The 24,768-nt window shown below is 43.1% G+C and overlaps 1 protein-coding gene across 1 annotated transcript in view; it reads left to right on the top strand.

Annotated features, from left to right (window-relative positions):
- The window catches only part of ANTXR1 (ANTXR cell adhesion molecule 1), a 222,129-nt gene extending 197,903 nt beyond the window's left edge, over positions 1–24,226 (top strand). Inside the window, exon 18 of the mRNA XM_058551049.1 lies at positions 20,162–24,226. Within this exon, the coding sequence (XP_058407032.1) occupies positions 20,162–20,422 (261 nt within the window). The 3' untranslated portion in view covers positions 20,423–24,226. The remainder of the gene's footprint in view (positions 1–20,161) is intronic.
- The last annotated feature ends 542 nt before the right edge of the window (positions 24,227–24,768 follow it).

Here is a 24,768-nt window from a genome sequence, read left to right as displayed (position 1 = left end):
CTCTTCTTAGATGACATTAGAAGCAACCTTCTATGTCACTCTTACCCTTATACGGTCTGTGACTCTTCAGCTGGCATCTAACTGATTTCCCTTTCAAAATTCCCTGCTATTTCCCTTCCATTGTGTTCTTTCTTTGGTTTGGTAAGTTTTCCCTCCTACTAATTTACCAACTTGGAGAAATGGAAGTTCTGAGTTTTTTCACTTCGTTGTTACACAGTGGAACTATAAGGAAAGCTATCCTTGGAAGGATAGCACTCTACATGAGCAGAGTAGCTCAGGATTGTCTCCTTTAGCTCCAATAAGGCTGATCCAAACCAGGAGGTCATCATCGAAACTTAGTGCCAACAAGGGCTCACACTTCAGGAAACATCATCATCATCATCATCATGACCAAAATGACCAAAAAATGTTTTAATTTTTTAGGAGGTTTGCCTAAAGTGAAAAAATGTTTATTATTTTCATTGTGTATTGGATTCGTTGTCAGAATTGTTGGATCCTTTAAGTCAGAGTAATCAAACGGTGTTGAAAGAAAGAGCATCTGAAAATCAGGCAAGACTATGTAATTCAAATATGCATTGCCTGAAGGAGGAAATGACTAAAAATTACAGTATTACAGATGATTTGTTTAATCTCAAATGTAGATATATACCAACTGTATACTAAATCTCAAATGTATGTGTATACCAAATATAGACCAAATTTCAGTTGACCACTGGGTTACTGAAGGTGAGCAAAAACCACATCTCTACCCTTCCCCTTTGAGTTTTAAACTCTCATGCATGAACTATGTTCTGATCTCCACTTGGTGCTGCCAACAGCCAGATTGGCTGCTGTCTACTGTAACAATATGGCCAGGGCCCCTGCCTCTGGAGTAGCATTTAAGGTAATAAAAAAACCAGCTACTGTCAATCGCCTTTGAAAGACGACCTGTATCAATACAAATTCCAAGTTGTCTCTGGCGTGAGCAAGTCGGAAAAACAAATAAGATCTCCTTTATCAAAGCATATGGACTTTGGGGATTTTCCTTTTATTCCTATAAAAGATATTGCCCTATGGGTCACGTTGTGTATGATAATTATTTCAGAAGCTCAAAGAAGAAGTAACGTTTACATAACTGACAACCTCCTTGAAAGTAGTAGGTTGAAATCATTGGTTTTTGTGTTTGTGTCAACACACTTTGAAAATGGGCTGAGGTAATCCAGACAGTAATTGGCTTCTGATTTAGGCTACAGCTCCTCCTAAACTTGTTCTGTTCATGCGAAGAACGAAAGTGCTGTGTCCTTCCGCTGCTCTTCACTAGACCTTTACCACCTTTTTCCCTCCTTATTCCTCTCGCCTGCCCCCAAATCCCCATCTAGGCCAGTAAATGCCCTTGAAAGTTTCAGAAAATGGGCTTGCACTCCATTCCTCTAGAAAGTGCCTGCAATGCCCCACCATTAGCTCAGGCGCTCTCTTCACAAGAACATAAAAGATTGTCAACTGTCCTGGCACAATACTGCAGAGTAGTCCTCAGACACATGCATCTCTTGGATCAGATCCTGCTCTTCCTTCCCAAAACATGTAAATCTGACAGCTTTTAAAATGTCATTTGCCTCTGAAAATGACACAAGGGGCAGAGGAGTTCAATTCCACTCCCTTTTATGAAAGTTTCCTAAAATGTTAAAAATTTTGTGACAATAGTCCACATTATACTGTGTGACTAACGTATGAACAGAAATCTCCTTGGAGACTGAACTAGTCTCTGTTGGGTTCCTTGCACAAATATGAGAAGAGAAGCTGTAGGTCAAAAGATGCATGGACGTCTCTTTGGTGCCATCTTCCCTCCTTTTCCTGTGATTCTCCCAGCCGAGGGGTAGGAGCTCATGTGCTAATGTCCCTGCTGGACCCTCACATCCCTTCTCTTTAGTGCTCTGCACACTTTTATCCTTTTGCCTCCCCCATTCCCAACAAAATTTGGCCTTCCTCCAAACCACTACCACCACCCCTAAATTTAACAATCCTGAGTGCCTTTTCCTTGGACTTAAAAGAATAGATAATTATGCTGAGTTGCTGAGTGCCAATGTCAGGGACTTTTCCTCCTGGGTAACATTCTGGCATTTTAAGAGGGATGTAGGGAGTAGGAAGAGGATGTCTGAAGACCAGGTAGTTTTGGAATTCTACTCAGCTCACTCACAGAGGCATTCACATCATGGGTGGGGGAGAAGCAAAGAAGCATGGAAGGAGAGAGTTGAGCTGAGAAAGAATAAGTTTGGAGAGACTGACAATGCAAACCTCCTCAGCTCCCTCTCCAACTTCTCAATGTGGGTCATCAACCCCTTCAGACAGCTTCTTTATTGAATACCTAGCAAGTGTCTGATGCTATTCCAGAATCTTCTTTTAGACCAAATAATATGACAAAGTTCCTGCCCTGAAAGGAAAAAGACTGGAAAACATGGAAGAACCAGATGGAAATTGCGAGAGCTAGAAAGAGGATAAGGAGTATTGCCACTGCTGTTGGGCTTTTTGCTTATTCATTATTTTACCACTTCACAGCTAAAGCTTCCAGAAAAGCAGAGTGAGCTGTTCAGAACTGTGATGTGTCCCCACACTGCGTCACAATTGCATTCCTCTGCCTGAGCCCCAGCCACATCTCTCAGCCTCAAGAATCCTCTTCCTCAGTGAACTGGGAGGGGGTTGGCGGCTGTGGCACCAGAAGGGGGAGTGGGCCAAACCACTGGCACCCCCCTATCCATTGCAGGGTCTTCAGACAAAGAGCAAAGATTGCTGTTACTAAGCATGAGGTCACCTTTCTTTTCCCTGAACTGTCTGGATTCATGGGTTTCTTTGGGTTCTCTGGCTGAATTCATGCTAGAGCTGATCTCTGTGAGCAGGCCCCTGGACCCAGCTGGGAGAGGTCCCTCCAGGAATCCCCCCATAGTCTGTAATCCGTGGGGGCTGGGGAAAGACCAGGGTACACAATTCAGAGGCAGCAGCGTTGAAGGAAAAGCCCATCGGCTTCAGAGTCAGACCAGGCTAGGTTTGAATCCTGACCCTGTCACTTGCTATTTGTATGACCCTGGAGAAGAGTCTTATCCTCAAGAGCCTCCATTTGTTATTCTTTAAAATGAGGATAGTAATACCTACCTTACAAGGTTGTGGTGAGGTTCTAGAATAGCATATGTAAGGCTTGGATAACTTATGGCTATTATAGTTGTAACAATGACCACTCTGTGCCCATTAGATGGGCTTTTAAGCTTATTCACAGGATATGAATAAGATCGTAGTGTTCACAGGGCTTAATGCAGTATTTGACAAATGTTTCACCATATTCCTAGAAAGCAAGGTCTACTTCTTCATTCTTTTATTTTACAAATACTTTGGCAGCCTCTCTGTGTGCCAGCCCTGGGTGGTAAAGGGAATACAGTGATCAAGAAAGAACATGCAGTATATTGGCAACGAGAGAGACAATTACATAAATAAATAATGACAACGGTTGAAGAGGAAATGGGCAGGAAACCATGAAAGATATTACCAGGTGGGCCTAATTGAGATTGGGCGTGGACAGGGAAAACCTCTCTGAGGAAGTGACTTTGAGCTGAGGCATGAGGTGTGAATAGAATTTAGCCAAGCAAGGCTTGAAGGAAAGCATGTTCCAGGCAGAACACAGACAAAGGTCATGACCATGGCTTTGAAAGGAGGCTGCAGAGCTGGCGGGTGGAGAGCAAGAGGGAGCAGGAGGTGAGGCTGACAAAGCAAGACCTTGTTGGCTACGTCAGTAGTTTGGATCTCAGCCATGTGCCTTGGGGAGCTGGGGAAGGATCCCGGGATATGGCATGATCCTGTGATGTTAGGCTCAGCTGGCTGCTTTGTGGATGGATTGGAAAGGGGAAAGCGAGGTTTCAGAAACTAGTTAGGAGACAGGAGACGATGGCAGATTGGACTACCTGGAGGAAGAGGATCTTTGCCTTTGGTTCCTGCCCAGTGTGGACCAGAGCCCCCTGGAAGACTTGCCTTCCTCACACTCCTTAGAGGTAAAGAACTTGGTGCTGTGTATATAGGCAGCATCTTGGAGGCCTTCACATCCATACCTCCTATTGAGTCAGTGAAACCGATTAGGAGGTGAAGGCTCTCTGTGTGTTGTTCTGTTTCCTGCGGTCCAGGCGGCCTCCTGGCCCCAAGCTCAGGTGAGCAGGAAGGCTGCTTGTTTCCAAATAACAACTTACATTCCCAAACTGCCCTTGCCAAACCAGCAAATAGAATTACTTATACAGGATAGCCTTACTGAGTCAGATTTAAATTGAAGTAGGGGAAGAGGGAGCACAAGGCAAATTAATAACAAGCCTGACTTGTCAGTTTTTCAGAGGGAGCCTTATTCCTGTCAGGTGAATGTAATCACCTGCTCCAGCCCACTCCCCGCCCCTTGTTGAGTAGGGTCTGGTGAAAGGCTGGGGTCAATTGGGGACGACGTGGAGCAGGCCATGCAGCCAAGGGGGACAAAGGTTAAGGTAGTTCCAAAGGTCTCATCAATTCGTAGGAATAGGAGAACCTGGGGGCCAAAACAGTGTTCCAGAAGCAAGAAATGCTGAAAGCCAGGAGCAGCAACATAACGAGTAGGAGGAGGCCGAGAGGAATTCCGGAGTCAGAGGCCCATGCAGGTCCCTGGGGTGACTTTTTGCTCTCCAACAAGGAGGGACCATTTAAATAAACAGTGATGGGGCAGGCGATGCCACTTGTGGTCTTTCCAAGTGGAGGTCTCTACTGAGTCCACTTTTACTGAACAAATAAAATTCATTGGTCATTAGCAACATTCTTTATTTACAGTTAAGGTGTTGAAATCCCCAAAAGCTTTGCTATATTTTGTATCCTGCCTCATTCCAAAGGATTTAAGGTGTATTTTTTTCCTGTTAAAAATTCCTCCTACACTATCACTAAATATCAGTCTAACAAACCATTTCTTCCCAGATCCTACAGAACGTGCTCAGCCCAGCCTGGGGAGAATTATCACAAATATTTCATCAGTGCAGCCTGAAGCAGTGAGATGTTTCCCGCACCATGGAAATGAGGCATTTTGATACCAGGTCATGGTCTCATTTCAGATCCAAGTCTGCGTGGTCTCGTAATTAGGAAGAGTATTGGGGCCCAGTGGAGGCCTGAAACCAATTTTGAGGTTGGATAACTTAAATTAATGCTTTTTACTCCTAAATGAATCCCAGATTTTGAGTGCTATAAATTTTCCATTTCTGTGTCTGGCTGATCAGAAACATCGGCCATATTCTTTCAGGGCTTTGACTACTGTATTTCTTTGGTTTCAATGTGAGAGGCACTCTGGCAGGATCATAGCAGCCCTTACCTGAGAGGCAGAGGAGTCCAGGAAAATTGAGGAGGCTCTTCAGAGCCAGCTGGGCAGGGATCAGCTGTGTAAATTTGGAGTGGGCAGCCAACTGCATGGTCAAAATTTAAGAGGCACCCCAAAGCCCAACCTGCTCCTGAAAGACCACAACAATCTGCACAGCACTCCAAATGCCCAGTACTGGGGCAACTCCTATAGAGTAGAACACTGTCTTCAAGAGGTTCCCTCTAGGAGTTATATTATTTAGGCTAGAGGTTCAGCTGATCTAGCAAAATCCCAAAATAATACAAACTTAAACAGGATAAAACTTTTTTTCTCACATGTAACCCTCTGGGAATAAGCTGTCCAGGGTCGGTATGGTGACTCCATGCTGTCAGGGCCCAGGCTCCTTCTGTCTTGTTTTTCCACCATCCCTAGAGTGTGGCTCTCATCTGCCTAGTCCAAGAAAGGAAAAGGGGAGAGTATGCCCCTTCTTTTCAAGGCATCATCTAGAATTCGTATACATCACTTCTGCTCACATCCAACTAGTCAGAATATAGGTTACCCAGCCACACCTCCAAGCAAAGGAAGCCACACCCATCTGCAAATTCATGCACCACACTAGGTGCGCTCTTCAGCGTCATTTACGGCCTCTTGAACTGACTTATACAAGGCAGGCTGAGAAATGTAGTCATTTCTAGATGGTCACGTGCCCAGTGAAACCAGGGGTTCTAATACTGAAGGAAGAAAGTGAAAATGGATATGGGAGTCATCTCTGTTACAGTATATATTTGTGTCCATGGAAAGAAAGTGCCTTTTAATGAATAAATCTTCATAGTGGACCCAGCTCACAGGTTAGATTATAGATTTGTCACATAGAAAGCACAGAGAAAGATTGAAAGGGAGAGGGACATAGGACAAGCAAGTTTTGATTGGAAGGAAGAAGAGGGATACCTGAGGCCCTTCTCCAGGAAAGGCAGTGGGAGGGCACTGACATTCTGAGGAAGGAAAAACTAGAGACATGGAAAGCTGGAAGAGAACAGGGGGAGCAGGGAAGTACTAGGGCCCAAAGCAAATTCTCACCTATATAATATTACTGGTGGCCAACTCTATTAAGTAGCAATACTTCTTGATTCATTCTGCCCTAGATTCATTCCAATCTAAAAGCACATGTTGCTCAAAAGAAAGAGTTTAGAGTTAAACAGACCTGTATTTAAATCTCTCTTCCATTTTTTGCTTGCAGAGAGACCCTGGGCAAGTTACTTAGCCTTTTTGAGCCCACTTCTACATTTTTGAGTCAGGGTAATCATACTAACCAACAGGGCTATTAGGATGACAAAATGGGATGATGTATATAAAACAACTAGTACCAAGCCTGGCATAGTGTAAGCACTCAGTGAATGGTAGATGTGATTAGCACGCAGCTTTTCACCTCATAAGAAGCAACTGGTCCCTCAAATAGGGAGCTTAGCCATTGTGACAAGGTCCTGGGCTAGGAAAATGGTGCATGGGTGAGGTGCTGAGAACCTAAAGGACACATCCCCATTTAGGGAGCCACTCACTGGCAACAATGTAGTAATCACAAAAGCAAAATTTTATTTTTAAATTAATATTCCCTCCACTTTGGTGAAAGCACTTGGGCAGCTACAAGCATAGGAAAAGAACTCATCCTAAAGATGGCATTCTTCGCGTTGTACAGAAGAAGAAAACAAACCTTCATCCATGAGCTCGGATGTACGGAGCAGGATGAGACTGAGCTATGCACCAGATCAATAGGTAATTTCATAATTACATTACACGTCCAAGCTAAGTAATGCTCTTGGCCAAACAATCTCAGTCAGTTTATCTTCTGACACCAATTTTTTAAGGCAAATACCTCAACATAAATAAAATAATAAATAGAATGACTATATTAATGATCGTTCTAAGTAGTTACATTCATTTAACTGGAGACATGGGCAAGAACAGGAACATATTCTCAAGATTGTTAACCGAGAGAGACAGAAAGGAAAAGAAGGAAGATTCTGAATAAAATTAGTTCATCCTGGGTGGGACTTTTACTCACTCAGCATGACCATGCCACAGTGTTTTTTTAAATCTTAGAAAAGTGCGTTAAAGCAACATTATTACTGAGACCCATCCAAATGTCAGTTAAAACCAGGCTTTTTGGAGAAGTAATTGCTGCAGTGCTTAGCAGGACCCATGGAGCGTACAATTTGATGCCACCAGTGAAGAAAGGATGGTCAGTACCAATGGCTGGTTTTTAGAAAAGCAAAGTTAAGAAACAAGATTTAGGATGTGCTACACTAGGTCAGACTGTTCAGCACCACTTGCTTCCCTTGAACCAACAATTGTTTTCAACTAATTCCACCTCTAACGTGTACAACCCATGGTATCTCTGCCCACGTCTTTGTCTTGCTGCCCTGAAAGTTCTGAATTTTTAGAGCCAGTCTCCACAGACAGTACTTTGGCCACCTGATCACTTTTCCTGGGTCTCCTATCTCCAATCCTATATTGTCTTTTTTTTTTTTTTAAGATTCACCAGTTAGAACTAGACAGGTGCAAACATCACATGCCATGGTTTTATATACTGATGAGACTTAAAGAGGGGATTTAAGCGTCAGATGGGGAAGTTTCATGTGTAAAACAATTCCTGATGTCACCATGTTGTGTTTTTGTCTTTGTTGGCTGCAGTGGCATATTGACCTTCCTCAGGGTCCACTGGAGTGAGTCCTTCTCTACTTGGACTTACTAATTCATTCATTTGTATGACAAGTGATTAATTGTAACTTTAGGCGTAGGTTAGATGTGGGCACTCAGCAGCCTCTCGTGTAACCTTAGGACAAAGTTCATCCATCCCCATTTGGATGGCAAGACTATTTTGCTGTGTTTCCTCTCTGTTGAAGTATTTATTAAAATATTTTTAAAGACTTTCAGGTCAGAATGGCAATTTGAGCATATGTGTTTCACTTGACAGCAGAATCAGGGGAGACTTTTCAACTTTGAGCTACCCTCAGCCTTAAGCCTGGGAGTAGGTGAAAGGATGTCTCAGGCCCGGCCCACACGAGGCAGTTTGCCCAAGTGTTAACTAGGCAAAACCCTTACAATATTGCAACATCCTTCCCAGTGCTCTCCCAGTTCAGCCTTTCCTTATCACCGTAACAGCTTATATTTCATAATGAATAGTGCAGGGTAACATCAAGAGAACAGGAAGGAAAATTTGTGATGGTTTCCTTTGGGGTTTTATCCTTCTCTCATCCAGTGACCTTATCTTTCTCCTGGGGGTCCGTGGATTCTAGCAATATGAAGGCCTAGCCAATCGGGCAATGAGTAGAGCACAGATCTGTTTCCTTACCAGCACCTTTGGGAAGGATGGCAAGTTCAGAGTCCAAAAAACAGAAACCCACCATAACTCCTCTACTCAACTCCACAAACCAAGAATGACCCTACGAGGCGAAGAGATTAGTTACTACTTATTTCAGTACTGTTCCGTAACAAACTGCTCCAAAACATAGTGGCTTAAACAATTTGCTATTTTCTCTCAGTTTTGTGTGTTGACCAGTCTCAGCTGTACAATTCTCACTTGGGAGCTCTGAATAAGTTGTAGTCAGATAGTGGCTAGGGCTGCAGTCATGGGAAGGTTGATTGGGCTAGACATGTAAAAGGGCTTCTTCATTCACTCGTCTGTCCTCAGTGCTCCTCTGCATGGTCTCTCTCTATGGTAGCCTGGACTTCTTAGATGAAGGCTTTGGACACCAAAAACAGGAAGCAGAAACTTGCAGGCGTCTTAATGTCAGGCTCAAAGCTAGCACAACATCACTTCCATCACATTCTGTTATTCAAAACTATCACAAGCCAACCCAGATTCAAGGGAGTACAGGAATAGACTCCACCTCACCATGCACACAGGAGGGAAGGAATTGATGGAGCCATCTTTGCAGACAAGCTACCACGAGACATGAAGAGAGAATTCTTTGGAACAGAACAAATTCTCTCCACCCAGAGTGCTCTGAGAAATGCCTGCTCCCTGCTACTCTTGGGTGGCCCAATGACTAAAGCAGCAAAGTAAAATTTGAGCAAATATAATTGTTTAAAATATTCGAGGGTGAAAGTTAATAAACCCATACCACACCACCCTTAGACTTCAACAGATCAAGCAGATGAAAAAAATAAAATAATATATAGAAGCTTTAACTAATCTAATAAAAATGATTAATGGATATTTATTTAACAATGTACTCATCCAATAGAGAAGTCACATTATTTTTAAAATGTGTGAAAATTGACTATATCTTGGGCAACAAAGAAAACCTGAAAAAAGAGAGAAAGCATCATTTTTACAGACCACATAAGGGATCAAACATTTTTTTTAAAAAGCACTTAGAAGTTTTAACACACTCTCATAAATTACTGTTGAGTCTAAGAGGAAATCAAAACTACAATTACTGGGATTCTAGAAAATAATGACAATTGGAACACCACCATAAAAACTTACGGGATTTAGAAAAATGATAGCCTTAAATTTTTTCATTATTAAAAAAGAGAAAATGAAAACAAATGAGCTAAGCATTCAGTTAAAACTTAGAAAAGAATATGAAATAAATCTACAGAAAACAGAAACAAGGAATCTATGAATATAAGAACAAATTAATGAAAATAAAGCAAAATCAGTAGAACTGCGAAATAAGTCTTAAAAAATTTCTTTGGAAATACCAATATCTTAGACAAATCTTTGAAAGTGAAAAAAAAGTCAGAACATGTAAATACATATGATGTTAATAATGACAAAAGGAGTATCACCACAAATAAAGAGATTTAATTGTAAGAATTTCCTGTGTACCAAGTAAAAAATCTATGCAAATGCTTAATAAATCTTGATGAAATGAATGATTTTCTAAGAAAGGATAAATTATGGAAATAAAAAAAGGTACAAAACCTGAATAGCTCAATACCTGTGGCAAAAACTTTTAAAGTCATCAAAGAATTACACTCTAGGAAAACAGCATGTCCTAAAAGATTTTGAGAGAATTTTCTCGTGCCTTTAATGAACAAACAATTCTTGTGCTATTTCAGAAATATAAAACATATAGAAAGGTGAAAAGCTTCCCAATTTCATTTGTGAAAGTTAACATCATCTTGATGACAAAAACAGTACACAATTTAAAAAAATGGCCAATCTTACATATGAAATTGAATGCAAAAATCCTAAATCAAAGACTATTGATTTGAACTTTTCAGAAGTTTATTTTAGAAATGTGAGGATAATTAGAAATTAAATAGACTCTTAATGCCCAATAAAGAATTTAATAACAGTGTTTGGTTCTTCTGTGTGATAGAAGATTATACAACCATTGAAAATATTGAAGGGCCAGCCCCATGGCTTAGCGGTTGGGTGCACGCGCTCTGCTGCTAGCAGCCTGGGTTCGGATCGCGGGCACGCACCGACGCACCGCTTCTCCGGCCATGCTGAGGCTGCGTCCCACATACAGCAACTAGAGGGATGTGCAACTATGACATACAACTATCTACTGGGGCTTTGGGGGAAAAAAAAGGAGGAGGATTGGCAATAGATGTTAGCTCAGAGCCAGTCTTCCTCAGCAAAAAGAGGAGGATTAGCATGGATGTTAGCTCAGGGCTGATCTTCCTTACAAAAAAAATAAATAAATAAAAGAGAACTTTAAAAAAAAAATAAAAAGAAAAGAAAATATTATTGATAATGGCAGAGAAGAAATGGTCAGAGCATATTATTAAAAAACTTTTATACAGGATGATCCTATTTTTATAAATATGTATAGCATTATGAGTGTGTGTGTGTGTGTGTGTGTGATCTGAAAGGATAAGCACAAAATATTAACTCTCTGAGTGTTATAATTTAAAATTCTTTTATCCTCTTCTTCTTCCTTCTTCCTTGGTGCATTTTCCAAATTTTCCACAAAGACAACATAGAACTTTGTAATCAGATGAAAAAAAGGATATTTTATTGTTAAACAAGTCTTATCTCAGTAATTCTTAACAAACCCTGTGTTTACACGTGTCACACTAAAGATATGCCATTTTTATTCCTACCCTTTCATTTTTCTAGTTTCCTCTTGTTACCAAATATTTCCTTTGTGCTTTCATCTTGCCCTCAATTTTGGCATCCCGAGAAGTTATTGTGGAGAGTGTGCCAGCATGTGTGTCAGCAAAATGAATCAAGTAACTGAAAGAATTGACCTTGGATTCTTTTCCATGAACAGCACATAAAAGGCAGGCTGTTATATGAGATTTATAGACAGGGCAAGTTTGAGGCGGAGACAAGGGAGTCGAGAAGGATTCTGGCATCACCACTGTCAGCACACCCTTCTCTTTGCCCCCAGCTCCGGCTTTGGAAAAGAGGAAGAAAGCAAGACAGGTGTCTCTGTGCCACTTCATCCCTGTCATAGAATTGGGCTTGCAAGTGAATGCTGTTAAACTAAAAGCCAGAGTATGGTGGCTTTATTTCAAATGATGAACCAAAACTGAAGTGTAGGATTCAAAGAAAGAGAAGGAAGTGGGATGGCAGAAAGAAATGCAAGGGAGCAGGGGCCAGTTCGTGCTAAGGAACTTGGGTATTTTCATATAGAAGGTGAGGAGGCATTGACGAGTTTAAGCAGGAAGACAATGTTGAATCTGTCTCTATGTGTATGTATATGTATATTTTTACATGTACAAATATATAAATTTTTATATACACAGGCATGTAAACATGCTATATATGTATGTGCATACACATTTTTATATGTCTGTCTGTATATAAATTTTATATGGAAACCAAAATATTATTGGAAAATAGAAAGGCTAAAGGCAGAAAGACCGATTTACTTAGTGACCCAAGTTGGAAAAGATGAGCGACCATGAGGGTGGCGAGGAGTGAACAGGTAAGAAGGATCTTCAAGAGATAGGATCAGACCTCTGCTTCTCTCTGACTGTAGCAGAAGACGGCCACCCTCCAGTTCCCACTTACATCTCTTCTATTCAAAGGATCAACTCTAATTGACTGCCTGTAACTCAGCCATAATTCCAAACTCCCAGAAGAGAGAATCCGATGGGCCTAGCTCAAGTTAGGTGTCACCTCTGGTCCACTCAGCTATCGCCAAGGCCAGTGTCACAGAGCACCAATATGGTTGCTGGGGTCCATTTGTTTGTGGAATCACTGGACTGCTGTCTCTCTCCACCTGTGGACTATATTTTTCATGAGGGTAGGGACCGCTTTTGGTTACCCAACACTGTCTGCCGCACGTTATAAGGAGTCCAGGACATAGTCAGCACTCTAAACCCATTTGTCAAAAGGATGAATGCACAAATGACTTAACAAATGGAGAGAATCATAGGGTAGAAAGCACTATTAAGTCATTCAATCCAGCCCTTCCTCCATTCATTGCTCATGTGTCTCATTTATCACTAGAGCACCAACTTCAGCAGGATTACGTCAATTGCCTTCAATACGCCAATGAGCTTTTGTGGTCTAGCCTGAGAACCAACCCCCATTTACAAGAGTGACTTAAGTTAGAAATTATGCTCCTAATCTAAACAACTGACTTAAAACAAAGTTCGGAAACCCAATCGATTTGTAATTTGAGAAATACCTGCAGCCCTCCAAACAAGGCAATCAATGGGAACACTAAGTCAGAGAGAAAAGGTGTTTGTCAGAAGAGACTTGGCATACATGTTATACTTTTTCCATCTGATTACTTTAGTATTCTTCCTGTGGAATCCAATTTCCTTAAGTGACCTCTGTTCATAGGAAACTATTTAGTTTAATCTGTGGGAGCCGTGGCATATTTTTAACCATCTCTGAAGGCCAGCTCCCTCTCCACTGAGCACGCTTGATACCCAAACAGATGTTTTATAACACTCAGCACATATGAGCTCACCGCTGGCATGTCTTTTGCACACAATCAGCCCACAGCTCTTCTCGCATCTCCCCTGTCATTCAAAAAACTCAAATTCAGAACTCACAGGCAAGCTTGAATCCTCACCACAGTAACAAAAGAGTAGAAGATGGAGAATCCAATTTTCAATTTTCAATTTATTAATACTTGATAAATCTAATGACCAACTGGAAAATACACAATATAAACAGTTAGCCAAACTAAGTAGTATAAAAAGATGTGCAAACTGGCTGCCCCAAAAGAATTCAGTACCCAAGTAAAGAGTTCCAAACCAACTCAAATTTTTATGGAATCATAAAATATTAGGGCTGAAGGCCCTTGGACGTCATCTAGCTAGTGCAACAACTTTATTTTACAGATGAAGAGGCTGAGACCCATAGAGAGAAACTGACTGACTCAGGATTTCACAGTGAGTACGTTAGTGGCAGAACTGTAGCTAGAACTCTGCCCCCCGGCCCTGACCTGCTGGGCAGACCACAGCCCCACACCTCCAGTTTCCTGTCTGTGGTCTCCTCGGAGCATCTGTGTTTGCGGTTCAAAGCTGGGAAGAAGGCAGAACGTAGTCAACAAGATCTTCCATCCTGACTACCCATCATCATTTCAGAGTATGTCACCTCCAATTTAGGTAAAGGGTTTTGTTGCGGGACAACTTCCTTTGATAAATCAATGAGGAGTAAACAAAAAGGATATTTTTAAAGGTAACATGTTAACATTTCAAGTGTGGAAATCAAGGGAAACACATAGGATTCTTGCCACCCCACCCTAAGAGCTTAAGAGGTGTCCAAAGGGACCATGAGGGGGTAACTAAGGAGACCTAAACTCACAGCCATGAGTTCATGGACCTTTGATCCTCTGAAAATCTAAACTTGCAGAGAAAATCTGAGCTCTCTAAAAAGACTTGCTCCACATCAGAGACCCTCAGGGATATGAACAGTATTCATTGAACGCCAGCTTAAACTTGAACCTAGCGTTGCTATGAAGAACTCAAGAGGAGAAGACCCAGATGCTGCCTCGGGGATGCTTACCTACCAGTTGGGGAGCAACATTTATACTGAGAAGAGTACTGTAGGGGAGGAAGACAAATCCTCTACCCTCTGAGTCCTTCTGGCTGGGCTACAAATTAAATTGACACAAGATAGAATAACTGGAGAAAATCAAACAAAGCTTTATAATACGTATACATGAGAGACACTTAGGAAAACTGAGCAACTCACCAAAATCGCAGAGGCTTGCATCTTAAATACCATCTTCAGCTAAAGACAAAGGAGGATGTTGGGGGTGGTGGTTTGGGATTTCAAAGGGGAGGAAGGCAACTCACATGGAGGTGGAAAAGCAAATGTTTGGTAAACAGAACTTTGATAAGAATGGGCTTAGCAAACACCAACGTGTAAAGATACATGCACCCCCTTGTTCATTGCAGCATTATTCACAATAACCAAGACTTGGAAGCAACCTAAGTGCCCATCAAGGGACAAATGGATAAAGAAGATGTGGTATATACACACAATGGAATACTACTCAGCCGTAAGAAACGATGAAATCCAGCCATCTGTGACAACATGGATGGACATTGAGGGTATTATGCAAAGTGAAATAAGTCAGAGGGAGAAGGTCAAATACCATATGATTTCCTTCATTAAGTAGTAGATAATAACAACAATAAACAAACGCTTAGAGACAGAGATTGGATTGGGGGTTACCAGAGGGGAAGGGGGGAGGGAGGAGGGTGAAAGGGATAGTTCGGCACATGTGTGTAGTGATGGATTGTAATTAGTATTTGGGTGGTGAACATGATGTAATCTATGGAGAAATAGAAGTATGATGACGTACATCTGAAATTTATACAATGTTATAAACCAATGTTACTGCAATAAACAAAATAAAACAAAAAACAAAAAAAGAATGGGCTTAGCAAGGACCCTCCCAGTCTATCAATACCCAGAGTTATCTATGGTGATGGCCTGTCCTGGGGATAGGCCTTCTATCTTAAATTTCTTTCAGACAGTTAGTGGGGGTGGGGGGGAGGTCAAAGTTTCTTTCAGAGTCTTTTGTTCTTGAAAATAATCAAGGCAAAGAGACATATTTTGAGGTGGCCAATTCTGATCCCCCATAGTACTAAGTGGCATAGTATATTCTTTCATTGAACAAATATTTGTGGATGGCTTAGGTGGGCCAGGCTGGACATCCTGCAATAAAAGAGTAAGAAGTTAATTGAAAGATGTAAGCAAGGACTGGGTCGCAGAGGGCTGCATATGCCATCAGAGGCATTTGGGTTTTATTCTAAAGATGATAGGGAGCCATTGAAGGATGTTGAGCTGGAGAGTGAATTGACCAGACTTATGTTCTGGAAAGATCTCTTGACAGCTGTGTCAAGAACTGATGGATTGTGGCCAAGTGCTACATTCTGTGAAACCATCTACAAGTGCCTCAAGACATTATTTGCACTTTTAGTCTATATTCAGGATCATATGGTAAAAAGAGGAGAAGTACCTAAGGTGAGCAGAGCTAGGTTTTAATCCCACTTTTACCGTTTACTGAGTGTGTAGTCTTGGGCACATTATTTAAATAGGTCTGAGCCCTCAGTCTCCTTTCTGTACAATGAAGATACCAAGACTTAGTTCATAGAGTTTCATAATAAATAAAGAAGGTACTGTGCCTGACATTTGGAATAATCCTCCCAACACCATTAGATTCGGCCAAATCAAAATGGCATTTTCCAGCCTAGGAGGAATGCCACCTAGCATCCTGCTGAGCCACCATTTAGCAGGAGCATTGTTGCATTTTCTTCTTAGAATTTAACCAGAGCATTTTGTTGCTAATATGTGAAAATAATTGACATTCATACTTCGTAAATGAGCAAGCCGAGGTAAACTGAGGTCAAAGCCAAACCTCGGATCTGAGTCAAACCACCCAAAAGCAATACTGCAAAAAATTAAACTGGTTACAGAGACCAGTGTACAAACTGAGAGCTCCAATCGTCCTAGCAACATTTTAACCAAACACTGGTGCAGATTTGCTGGCATATATGATACTGAGAACATCTGGCCTTTCTATTATCCTCTCGCAAGCAAAAAATGGTGTCCTGTAAACTGAGCTTTAGGCCAATTATATGGTCTAAGCGTTACAGTGTTTATGTTGGCTCCTCTGGCTCCAGGTTTTAAGAACTTAATTTGTAGCCACACCCCTCCCTGAAGTCCTAATTGCATCTTACTATAACTGACCCCAGGGATTCCTTTATGCCGAGTCTGCACCTTTTTACAGGACAATAAGTATGTGTAAATGCATCGTCAGTCAACTGTGTGTGCTCCCACTGCGGGAGGTCCTGTTAGAATAAGTTATAGGAGTTACGTAGCAATGGGAGGAGAGAAGAGGGTGCATAAGAAAGCAGGCTCTGGGGACTGCTCTTGTCACATGTCCAAGGCTACATATTTTTCCCCTGTATACCAGCTTTATTACAGAAGCCAGGTGTGGAGTGCAGAGGCTCTAGCCTGCAGCTCACTCAGAAGGCACTGACTAGGAGACAGAAAACAAGATACTACCTCCAACTCGTCTTTTACCCTAGACAAGGTCATTATTGTGTCGGAGCATCTGTTTCCCCATCTAGACTCAACTTCATTTACCAAACACAGTGTGCCAGGCCCTGTTCCCAGGCCTTGGCCAACATTGATTAAGTTAATCCTCATACTTACTGTAAGTGGCAGGTGGTATGTTATCCCCACCCCACATCACACTGTGGGGTGTCACACAGTGGGGTGTGGCAGGGGATCTGAGCTTGCCCCCTCCTCTCTGGCTGCTTAATGAGAGCTCTGGGCAGCTGTGTGCAGCTCTAATGTACTAGGGTCTATAATGAGCCACAGCCAAGTGCTCTGGAGCAGGTGACCGTTGGGTGCACCCCTGGGGTGTTACGGTCTATGAGAAGGGGTCTTCTTCTTAGAAGAAGATGAAGATGTGGTGCCTTTCCCCTACCCCACACCATGCCCATCCTTCTGCTGCTATGGCCGAGAGGCCATGGTGGCAGCTAGAGGGGCTGACCTAGGGAGGTCTTTCTCCTCACCTCACTCTCATGCCCTAGTCTCTGGATTAATGTGCCTCCTCTCTCACCCCAGCCCACCATCACTGATCCCTAAAGAGAGGGAGAAAGCAGTGGGATGGCAGCCCTAAAGGAAATCTGAAGTAACATGGGGACTCGACCCCAGGCACCAGCAGCTCCTTTTCTAGGATCAGAGTTTTCCTCTGTCTTCAAAGGAAGTGAATCTCTCGAGTCTCTTGGTCTGACTTAGCACATCGAAGAAGGAAGGGGAGAGAATATGTAGCACAGTAAATCCCAACTCTGAGTGTCCATTACAGGAATTTATCACAGATGGTAATCATTAGGACTTTAAGATCTTGAAGGGAAGAGCTCTATCCAGAATCATAAATAAGCTGTAACCAAGGCTCAGATTTATAAAGCTGTAAAAGAGGGCTGCTTAGACAACCGGGAGTTTACAGTACTGGGTTCAAAACCAATGTAACGTGTGGAAGCTTGAACACGATCGGGGAGTTCTGGGCAATGCAATGAGAAGATGGTAACTTATTTCTGCAGTTAGGACTCCCAGTCAGAACCTAGCAAGGTTAAGCTCTGGTTTGATCTCATGAAATACAAGATCAGAGAAAACAAGGTGCTGGCATCTTAAATGTGACATTGTTATCCCTAGACCACTTGCAGTCCAGTTAAGCTTGGCCTTTCTTTGTCAAGATTCTCTCGGTCTAATGCGATGTCTTGTAAATGAATTTTCAGTTCATTAGTAATGTTGCCCAAGGCCCTATCATTTCCCAAGTGGCTTCAAACAACTCAGTTTTGACCAAGAGTCTTCTTGTCATGCAGAGCACCTGTGAGGCTCCCGGTTGTGGAGCAGCAAAGTACAAAACAAGGCTGTTGCCTTCCAGAAGTTTCTCATCTGGTCAGGGAGGCAAGGCATTTACAGATAAAACAATGACCGTATGCAGGCTTCAGTGTGTGGTATAGACTGTGACTAGAGAACTCGGGGAGGGAAGCAAAAGACAAGTGGAGGCTGGAGTCATCAGGGAAAGATGTGTGGAGGAAAAGGGACTTATGACTTGAAAGACAAGTGGGGATGTGCACGTGTGAGGAAATCTGTACTCAGCCCCCACCCCATCTCCCACAAACATGCATTGTGTCCCTGCTGTGGCGCTCTTCTCGAGCCAAGTCTCAAATCACACACTTCTATTTCCCTCTTGTCCTACAGGTAATTGTTCCTGAAATCCCACTGCCTCACCCTCTTCATCCCCCCTCAGGCCCATCCTCCCCTCAGGCCTGACAAAGGAAACTCTGGCCTCTCTGGACATATCCCATTCAGGTTGGATACCGGATGGGTGTCCATCCTGGAGAGTGAGGCCAGGAAAAATCGCACACCCCAGCCCCAGCCCCAGCCCCAGTGTAGCGCCGTATCCAGGAAATCTGGTTAGAATGAGCAGGAGAAGGAGAAAGGGACAGGGCAGCCTCAGAGAGAGGTGGCCCCACCTCAGTCTCCTTGGGCAGGGATTCTGTTAGCATCTGGGACACACAATAGAGAGAACAGTTAAGATGTCCCCATAGGCATAGGAAGTTTGGAGGGAGGCCAGGACCCCACTGAGTGGCCAGTACCCTGCCCAGGCAAGGGGGGGAGGGTCTTATGGGAAAAGTGAAGGGAGTACAGGCACCAGAAGGAGAATGTTGTCAGTGGGAGAGCTGTGTGCTCCCGTCCCTTGCAGAGCCATGTGTTGGGTAGAAGGCTCCCGAGTGCCGGTTGAGGCTAGAGGTACCTGTTACGGGGCAGAGAGGTCAGGTCTGTGACTCTGGAGAGCAGAGAGGAGATGCCACAGGGAAGAGAGGGCTACTTAGAGCTGGCTTCAAGAGGCTGCTGTAGGGGTTCCAGGTGTCTGCTCTGCATTGTCCAGTCGGGTCCCCAGGATGGGAAAAAAGCAGAATTCAGGGTGGATGCCTGCTTCACAATAAAATGTCCCCAGGTTGTATTTCTTAAGAACCTAAGAGAACCTGGGCAGGTGCAGCAGCATCTAGAAGAAGAAGGACTCCCCCAGCTAAAGCAAGGGCAGGATAAATGGTTCATGACAGGGCCTTGGGGAAGGCAGGGGCGTGGAGGGGGAAGCTGCACCAACTGGTGTCTGGCTCACATCAGTAGGGAGAGCTGCCTCCTTAATTCACTACCCAGCATGAGCGGTTGAGGGAAGCAAAAGGAGTTTAGGGGAGACAAATGCATGAGGGCATCTGAGAATCACCCCAGTTTGCCACATCTATGACAACTTAGACCACAGATTGATCCAGCACCCTTGGATTACACTGTAGGAAAAGCTCATCTTGTTAACCTTCTACTGCCTCCAGGAGTGTAATTGAAATCAATTGAAATAAGTTACCTTTGTTTATGAAAGTTGGGGACTCCTCCTTAGAAGGCAATATAGTGCAGCAGGAAGAGTAGAGGTTCCGGAGTCTGTTTGGGGTTTGAATCACCAACCCCGCCTCTTCCTGGTGTGTGGCCTTGGGAAAGCGACTTAACCTTTCTGAGCCTCAGTTTCCTCGTCTATGAAGTGGAACAATTGATAATAATATCTGGCTAGCAAGGCTGTTGAGGAGATTAAATTTGATGACCTCTGTACTCAGCTTGACCCCATGTGTCCAGTTAAGGACAGTCTCTTTCTCTTCCTCCTCCTTGAGAGAAAGACTCCAGGAAAAATGAATTTTAACAAATAATTTCGCAACACAGTAAGCCCAGAGTAAGGAAATGGGGGGCTTGTTTGTTGTCCAGCTCTATTGTATGCCAGTAGAGCATGTCATAAACATCATGTCTGCTTCCTACATATTTCTTTCAGGCCGCACACTTCCCACCTGCCCTGTTGTACGGTCATAGCAGCATCAGCTCACGTTCCCTTGTCTCTGATTCTCTTCCAGGGGCGCTGTATCAACTTCACCAGAGTCAAGAACAATCCACCTGCCAAGTACCCCCTCAACAACGCCTACCACACCACCTCGCCGCCTCCTGCCCCCATCTACACCCCCCCACCCCCTGCTCCCCATTGCCCTCCCCCACCCCCCAGTGCTCCTACCCCTCCAATTCCCTCCCCACCTTCCATCCTTCCCCCTCCTCCCCAGGCCCCACCTCCCAACAGGGCCCCACCCCCCTCCCGACCTCCTCCTAGGCCTTCTGTCTAGAACCCAAAGTTCATGCTCTGGGCTCTCAGAAACTTTGGGGAGGAGGCTCCTCTGTGGTGTTAGAACAAGTCTTTCCAGTTAGAGAAGGCTTCCACTTTGGAAATGAGTGGTGGTAAAGCCCACTGACATTCACAAACTTTAAAAATTGGTTTGTAATGCCAATGCACCGACAATTGTGATCAGCAGAAAGAAAAAGAAATTTTGAAATGCCTGAAAACAAATAATGAGGCAACTACAGTCACAATTATAGTCAGCCAGCCATCACCTCTAGAAGGTTCCAGAGACAGTGAAACTGCTGAGATGCTCTAAATGGGATTGTGTCTCATGGAGACCAATAAGACTCTGAGGGTGAAAAGCAGAGTCGGATGGATAAGAAATAACATTGCTGGGTTTCTAAATGCTGCCTTCCCTCCTCCACTCCACTCCTATCACTTGACCCTGGACCTTTGGCCTAGGAATCAAGGAATCCTCACCGCTATGTGCCACCAAGGAGGGGGGAAATCCTTTGCCTGCAACTTTGGGAAAAGCTTGAGGTCCCCATTGTGGCAAGAAACTCAACATCAGACAGGTATCCAAAAGCATGTTCTCCTGAGATTTGCAGAGGAGTGAAAACATAGCCTTATTTTCTTCCAAATTCTCCCAGTTTCCAAGTGAGGAAGAGAGCAGGTGTTTACTGATGGAAAAAGGTATGTTGCCATGTTGCTGTGTAAGTGAAATCAGGTGTGTGCATTGACGGGGCGTACTGATGGGAGCATCAGACAGTTTCTAAACCCCACAGGCCATCAGCAGCTAGAGGTGGCTGGCTTTGGCCCAACATGTTCCCCTAAATCAATGGACAATGGCATTGTCGAAGATCAACCTGTTAATGATTCACGTTCAAAATCAAGATTTGGCTTCGGTTTAAATCACTTGAGATATGAAGAAGTGATTGATCCCATTTTCCAGAGACAAACATGAGTTGATCTTCCCAAAATGGCATCACTAGCACCTACCACACAATTTCACTGATTTTGTTTTTCTTTTTTGGTAAAATTGTGCACCAGAGACTTCTAGGCAGAGCAGAGAGACAATGGTCCTGACATAATAAGGAAACTATGCCCAGGTTCTTTGATTAACCCTCAAAAAAGGCTTGTGTGTGTGAATACAAATATATTTCTCCTTGGCTTTTCAACATACTCACAAATATTATCAGCTCTCGACCCAGGGGAAATATGCCAGAAATGCTCTGCCTGAAATTCCCAACAGGCCTGAGACCCACTCCATTCCTCCAAGTCTTTCTGATTCTGTTGTCATCAGTAAGCCCTATAATCACTTATTAAACATTGGGCTTCATCACCCAGAGCTGAAAACAGAGGCCATTGTTGAGGGCCTCCTGCACCAGCCTGTTCAAAATTATCTCACCCTCCAGCTTTCCACAGGTCTTAAAATTCCTCTCCCAAATGCCTTAAATCCTTTCTGGACCAAAGCAGAATATAAAATAGATATAAACTTAATGTTTTGGGCTAAGGTCGCCAAAGATCCTTCAAGAACCCATCAAGCCAGCCTCATTCTTTCGCCTTACTTAGAACAGAGACATAATGACCTGGCATGCATTCCATAAACACCAATTCTTTTAGCCATGGCAGACATTGCTAATCAATCACAGTACTATTTCCCATGGAGCCCAGTGATTTCTTCACAGTTCTCAAATTACAATTCCAAAGAGCCACCACTCCTCAGTCAGAATTGAGAGAGATGAACCCCATATGCCATCCCTATTTTAGAAAGCAAAAACAAACAGGGATTGCATGGGGGGGGATGGGGAAACCCTTGGGCATAAAAGGTACAGTCAGGGGAAAATAGATCTAGGCAGAGTGCCTTAGTGGGGCACCACAGGCACTAAATCTGCAATGCCAATGGCAAACTGACATTTCTCCAAGTGTACCTCAGACCCAGCCCTTCTCCCAGCCTGCCACTTCCAGAGAATCTCCCAGCCTTTTCATCGAGCTAAAATCAGAGATGGTTTCCAGGACTTATGAAAGCAACTCCCTCCCCCACCCCCGAACCTGGCCCATATTCTCTATTTTTAGAACAGTAGCCTTCTTCTTTAGCATAGTCCCTCATGAAGCAGGGGCCAGAATGTCTCAGCCACCTGCGGTGACATTGCTGGACTCCGGAAAACCATTCCATAGGAGAATGGGTTCCCCAGGCTCACAGCGTAGAGACGTTGAGCCCATGGCGGCTGTTTTGACTGCTGGCAGTACAAAACAGTCCACCCCACACCACTGCCGCATGACTCACTGCGGCCTAAAGAAAGTGCAAGCCAAGATGCTGACTGACATTGTTGTGCAGCAAGATGGCAGGCATCAGGTGAGAATGCAACATTCAGGATCTCAACAGCACATCAATCAGAAGCCCCGTGCAGTTTCCAAGGTGTTGTTTCGGCGATCTTTTTTTGATGAAATAGGGAACTGCAAATATATGATGATTTTGAAGAGGATTAGCAGGGTTTGCCCTTAAAACTGACTGATCATGTCATCCCTAGTCATTTAGAATTACAGTTGAGAAGGAAAAACTTCTATACTGTATGAACAAGGCAATGTTTAATTGTAGGCTATTACAGGCAGGAACATTCTTTAACTGGTTTATAAAATCTATCAGTACTTGTATCATTCCCTGTAAAAGGCAGCAGATGTGATTGTGATCAGGAAACTGCACAAAATTATTTTTTCAACCCCCATGTTATTATTCTCATGAGGTTTTTTTTTTTTTAATAAAAGCCAACTTTTCGTTGTATATATTCGTATTCCATGTGTTAGATGGAAGCATTTCCTATCCAGTGTGAATAAAAAGAACGGTTGTAGTAAATTATTATAAAGCCAATGATATTTCATGGCAGGTTATTCTACCAAGCTGTGCTTGTTGGTTTTTCCCATGACTGTATTGCTTTTATAAATGTACAAATAGTTACAGAAATGACGAGACCCTTGTTTGCACAGCATTAATAAGAACTTTGAGGGGTCCCCTCTATTGACGACCAGCTCACGATGTTTCTGGCCCGGAGCTTGGCACATACTCCAGTGAGACACAAGGTCTCTCTTTTACCAAGGTGAAGGACAGAGCTGGCGGACAACTTTATTAATAGTCTTGGATATCTGGCCATGGGTAACCTCAATGTAAATATCAATAGAATGGGCAGAGATGATCTCGAAGTGTCATATCACACAAAAGTCCAAACACTGTGTCAGATGAGGGAAATCCATCAACGAACTAGAAAAGAAAAGCAATAATTATGAGATAATGAGCAACAGTTTCAGCCCAGTGCCAACTCAATAAAAACAATTAATGCTGTGTAATATGGGTTGAATTAGTTTGCAGACTACATAAAGACACATGCAGTAAGAAGCCTGTTAATGCACACCAGATGGGAATGGGGTGTTCTAGTCAATTGCCTTTTCTAGTTATCTGAGCTCTACTATATTATCATACTTGGATAACCAGTTTAAAAGAATTAGAATATGATTCTTTAAATACACTTAACATTAAACTTTTCTTCTAATTCTTTCTTCTTTCTGTGATAATTCAGAAGACAATTATGGATCTTCAGTGCCTCTGAGTCATTGTTATAAAAAATCAGTTATCGCTGTACCCTGCTATAGGAGACTGGGCTAAACGCGTACAATGGCAAACCCTGGAAGTCGCTTTTTTTAAAAAAATAATAAATTCCTAAAATCAACTTTTTTTACTGGTTGTCTCTCTGTTATAAAAATAAAGTGTAGATTGTTCAAGTGCTTAACATCCTGATCATAATAAAATGGCTGTCGTTCTGCAAATTAAATTATATTTCTCAAATTATTTTGTGCCCTCCACTAAACTCTTTACTGTCTTGATTACTCTCATTTCTTCTTTAGCTGTTCAACATTCAAAATAGGCTTTATTTCTAGTAACAGTTTTAAAATTTAGTAAGTCCATGCTAAATGAAAAAATAGAGGGGCTGGCCCGGTGGCATAGCAGTTAAGTTCGCGTGCTCCACTTCAGTGGCCCAGGGTTCGCAGGTTCAGATCCCGGGCGCAGACCAAAGCACCACTTGTCAAGCCATGCTGTGGTAGCGTCCCATATAAAGTAGAGGAAGGTGGGTACGGATGTTAGCCCAGGGCCAATCTTCCTCAGCAAAAAGAGGAGGATTGGCAGATGTTAGCTCAGGGCTGATCTTCCTCACACACACACAAAAAAGTAGAATGGAAATTGGAGCCAGAGAATTACACAGAAAAAGTGGACTGTGTCAGCTTGGATTGTGTCTGGCTGTCTGTAACAGAAACGTGGCTGTGATTGATTGACTTACAGACAAGGACTCCAGAGGTTTGCAG

Source organism: Diceros bicornis, chromosome 12 (assembly GCF_020826845.1).
Source record: "Diceros bicornis minor isolate mBicDic1 chromosome 12, mDicBic1.mat.cur, whole genome shotgun sequence".
Taxonomy (NCBI): domain Eukaryota; kingdom Metazoa; phylum Chordata; class Mammalia; order Perissodactyla; family Rhinocerotidae; genus Diceros; species Diceros bicornis.
This window is presented reverse-complemented; position numbering and strand designations above follow the sequence as displayed.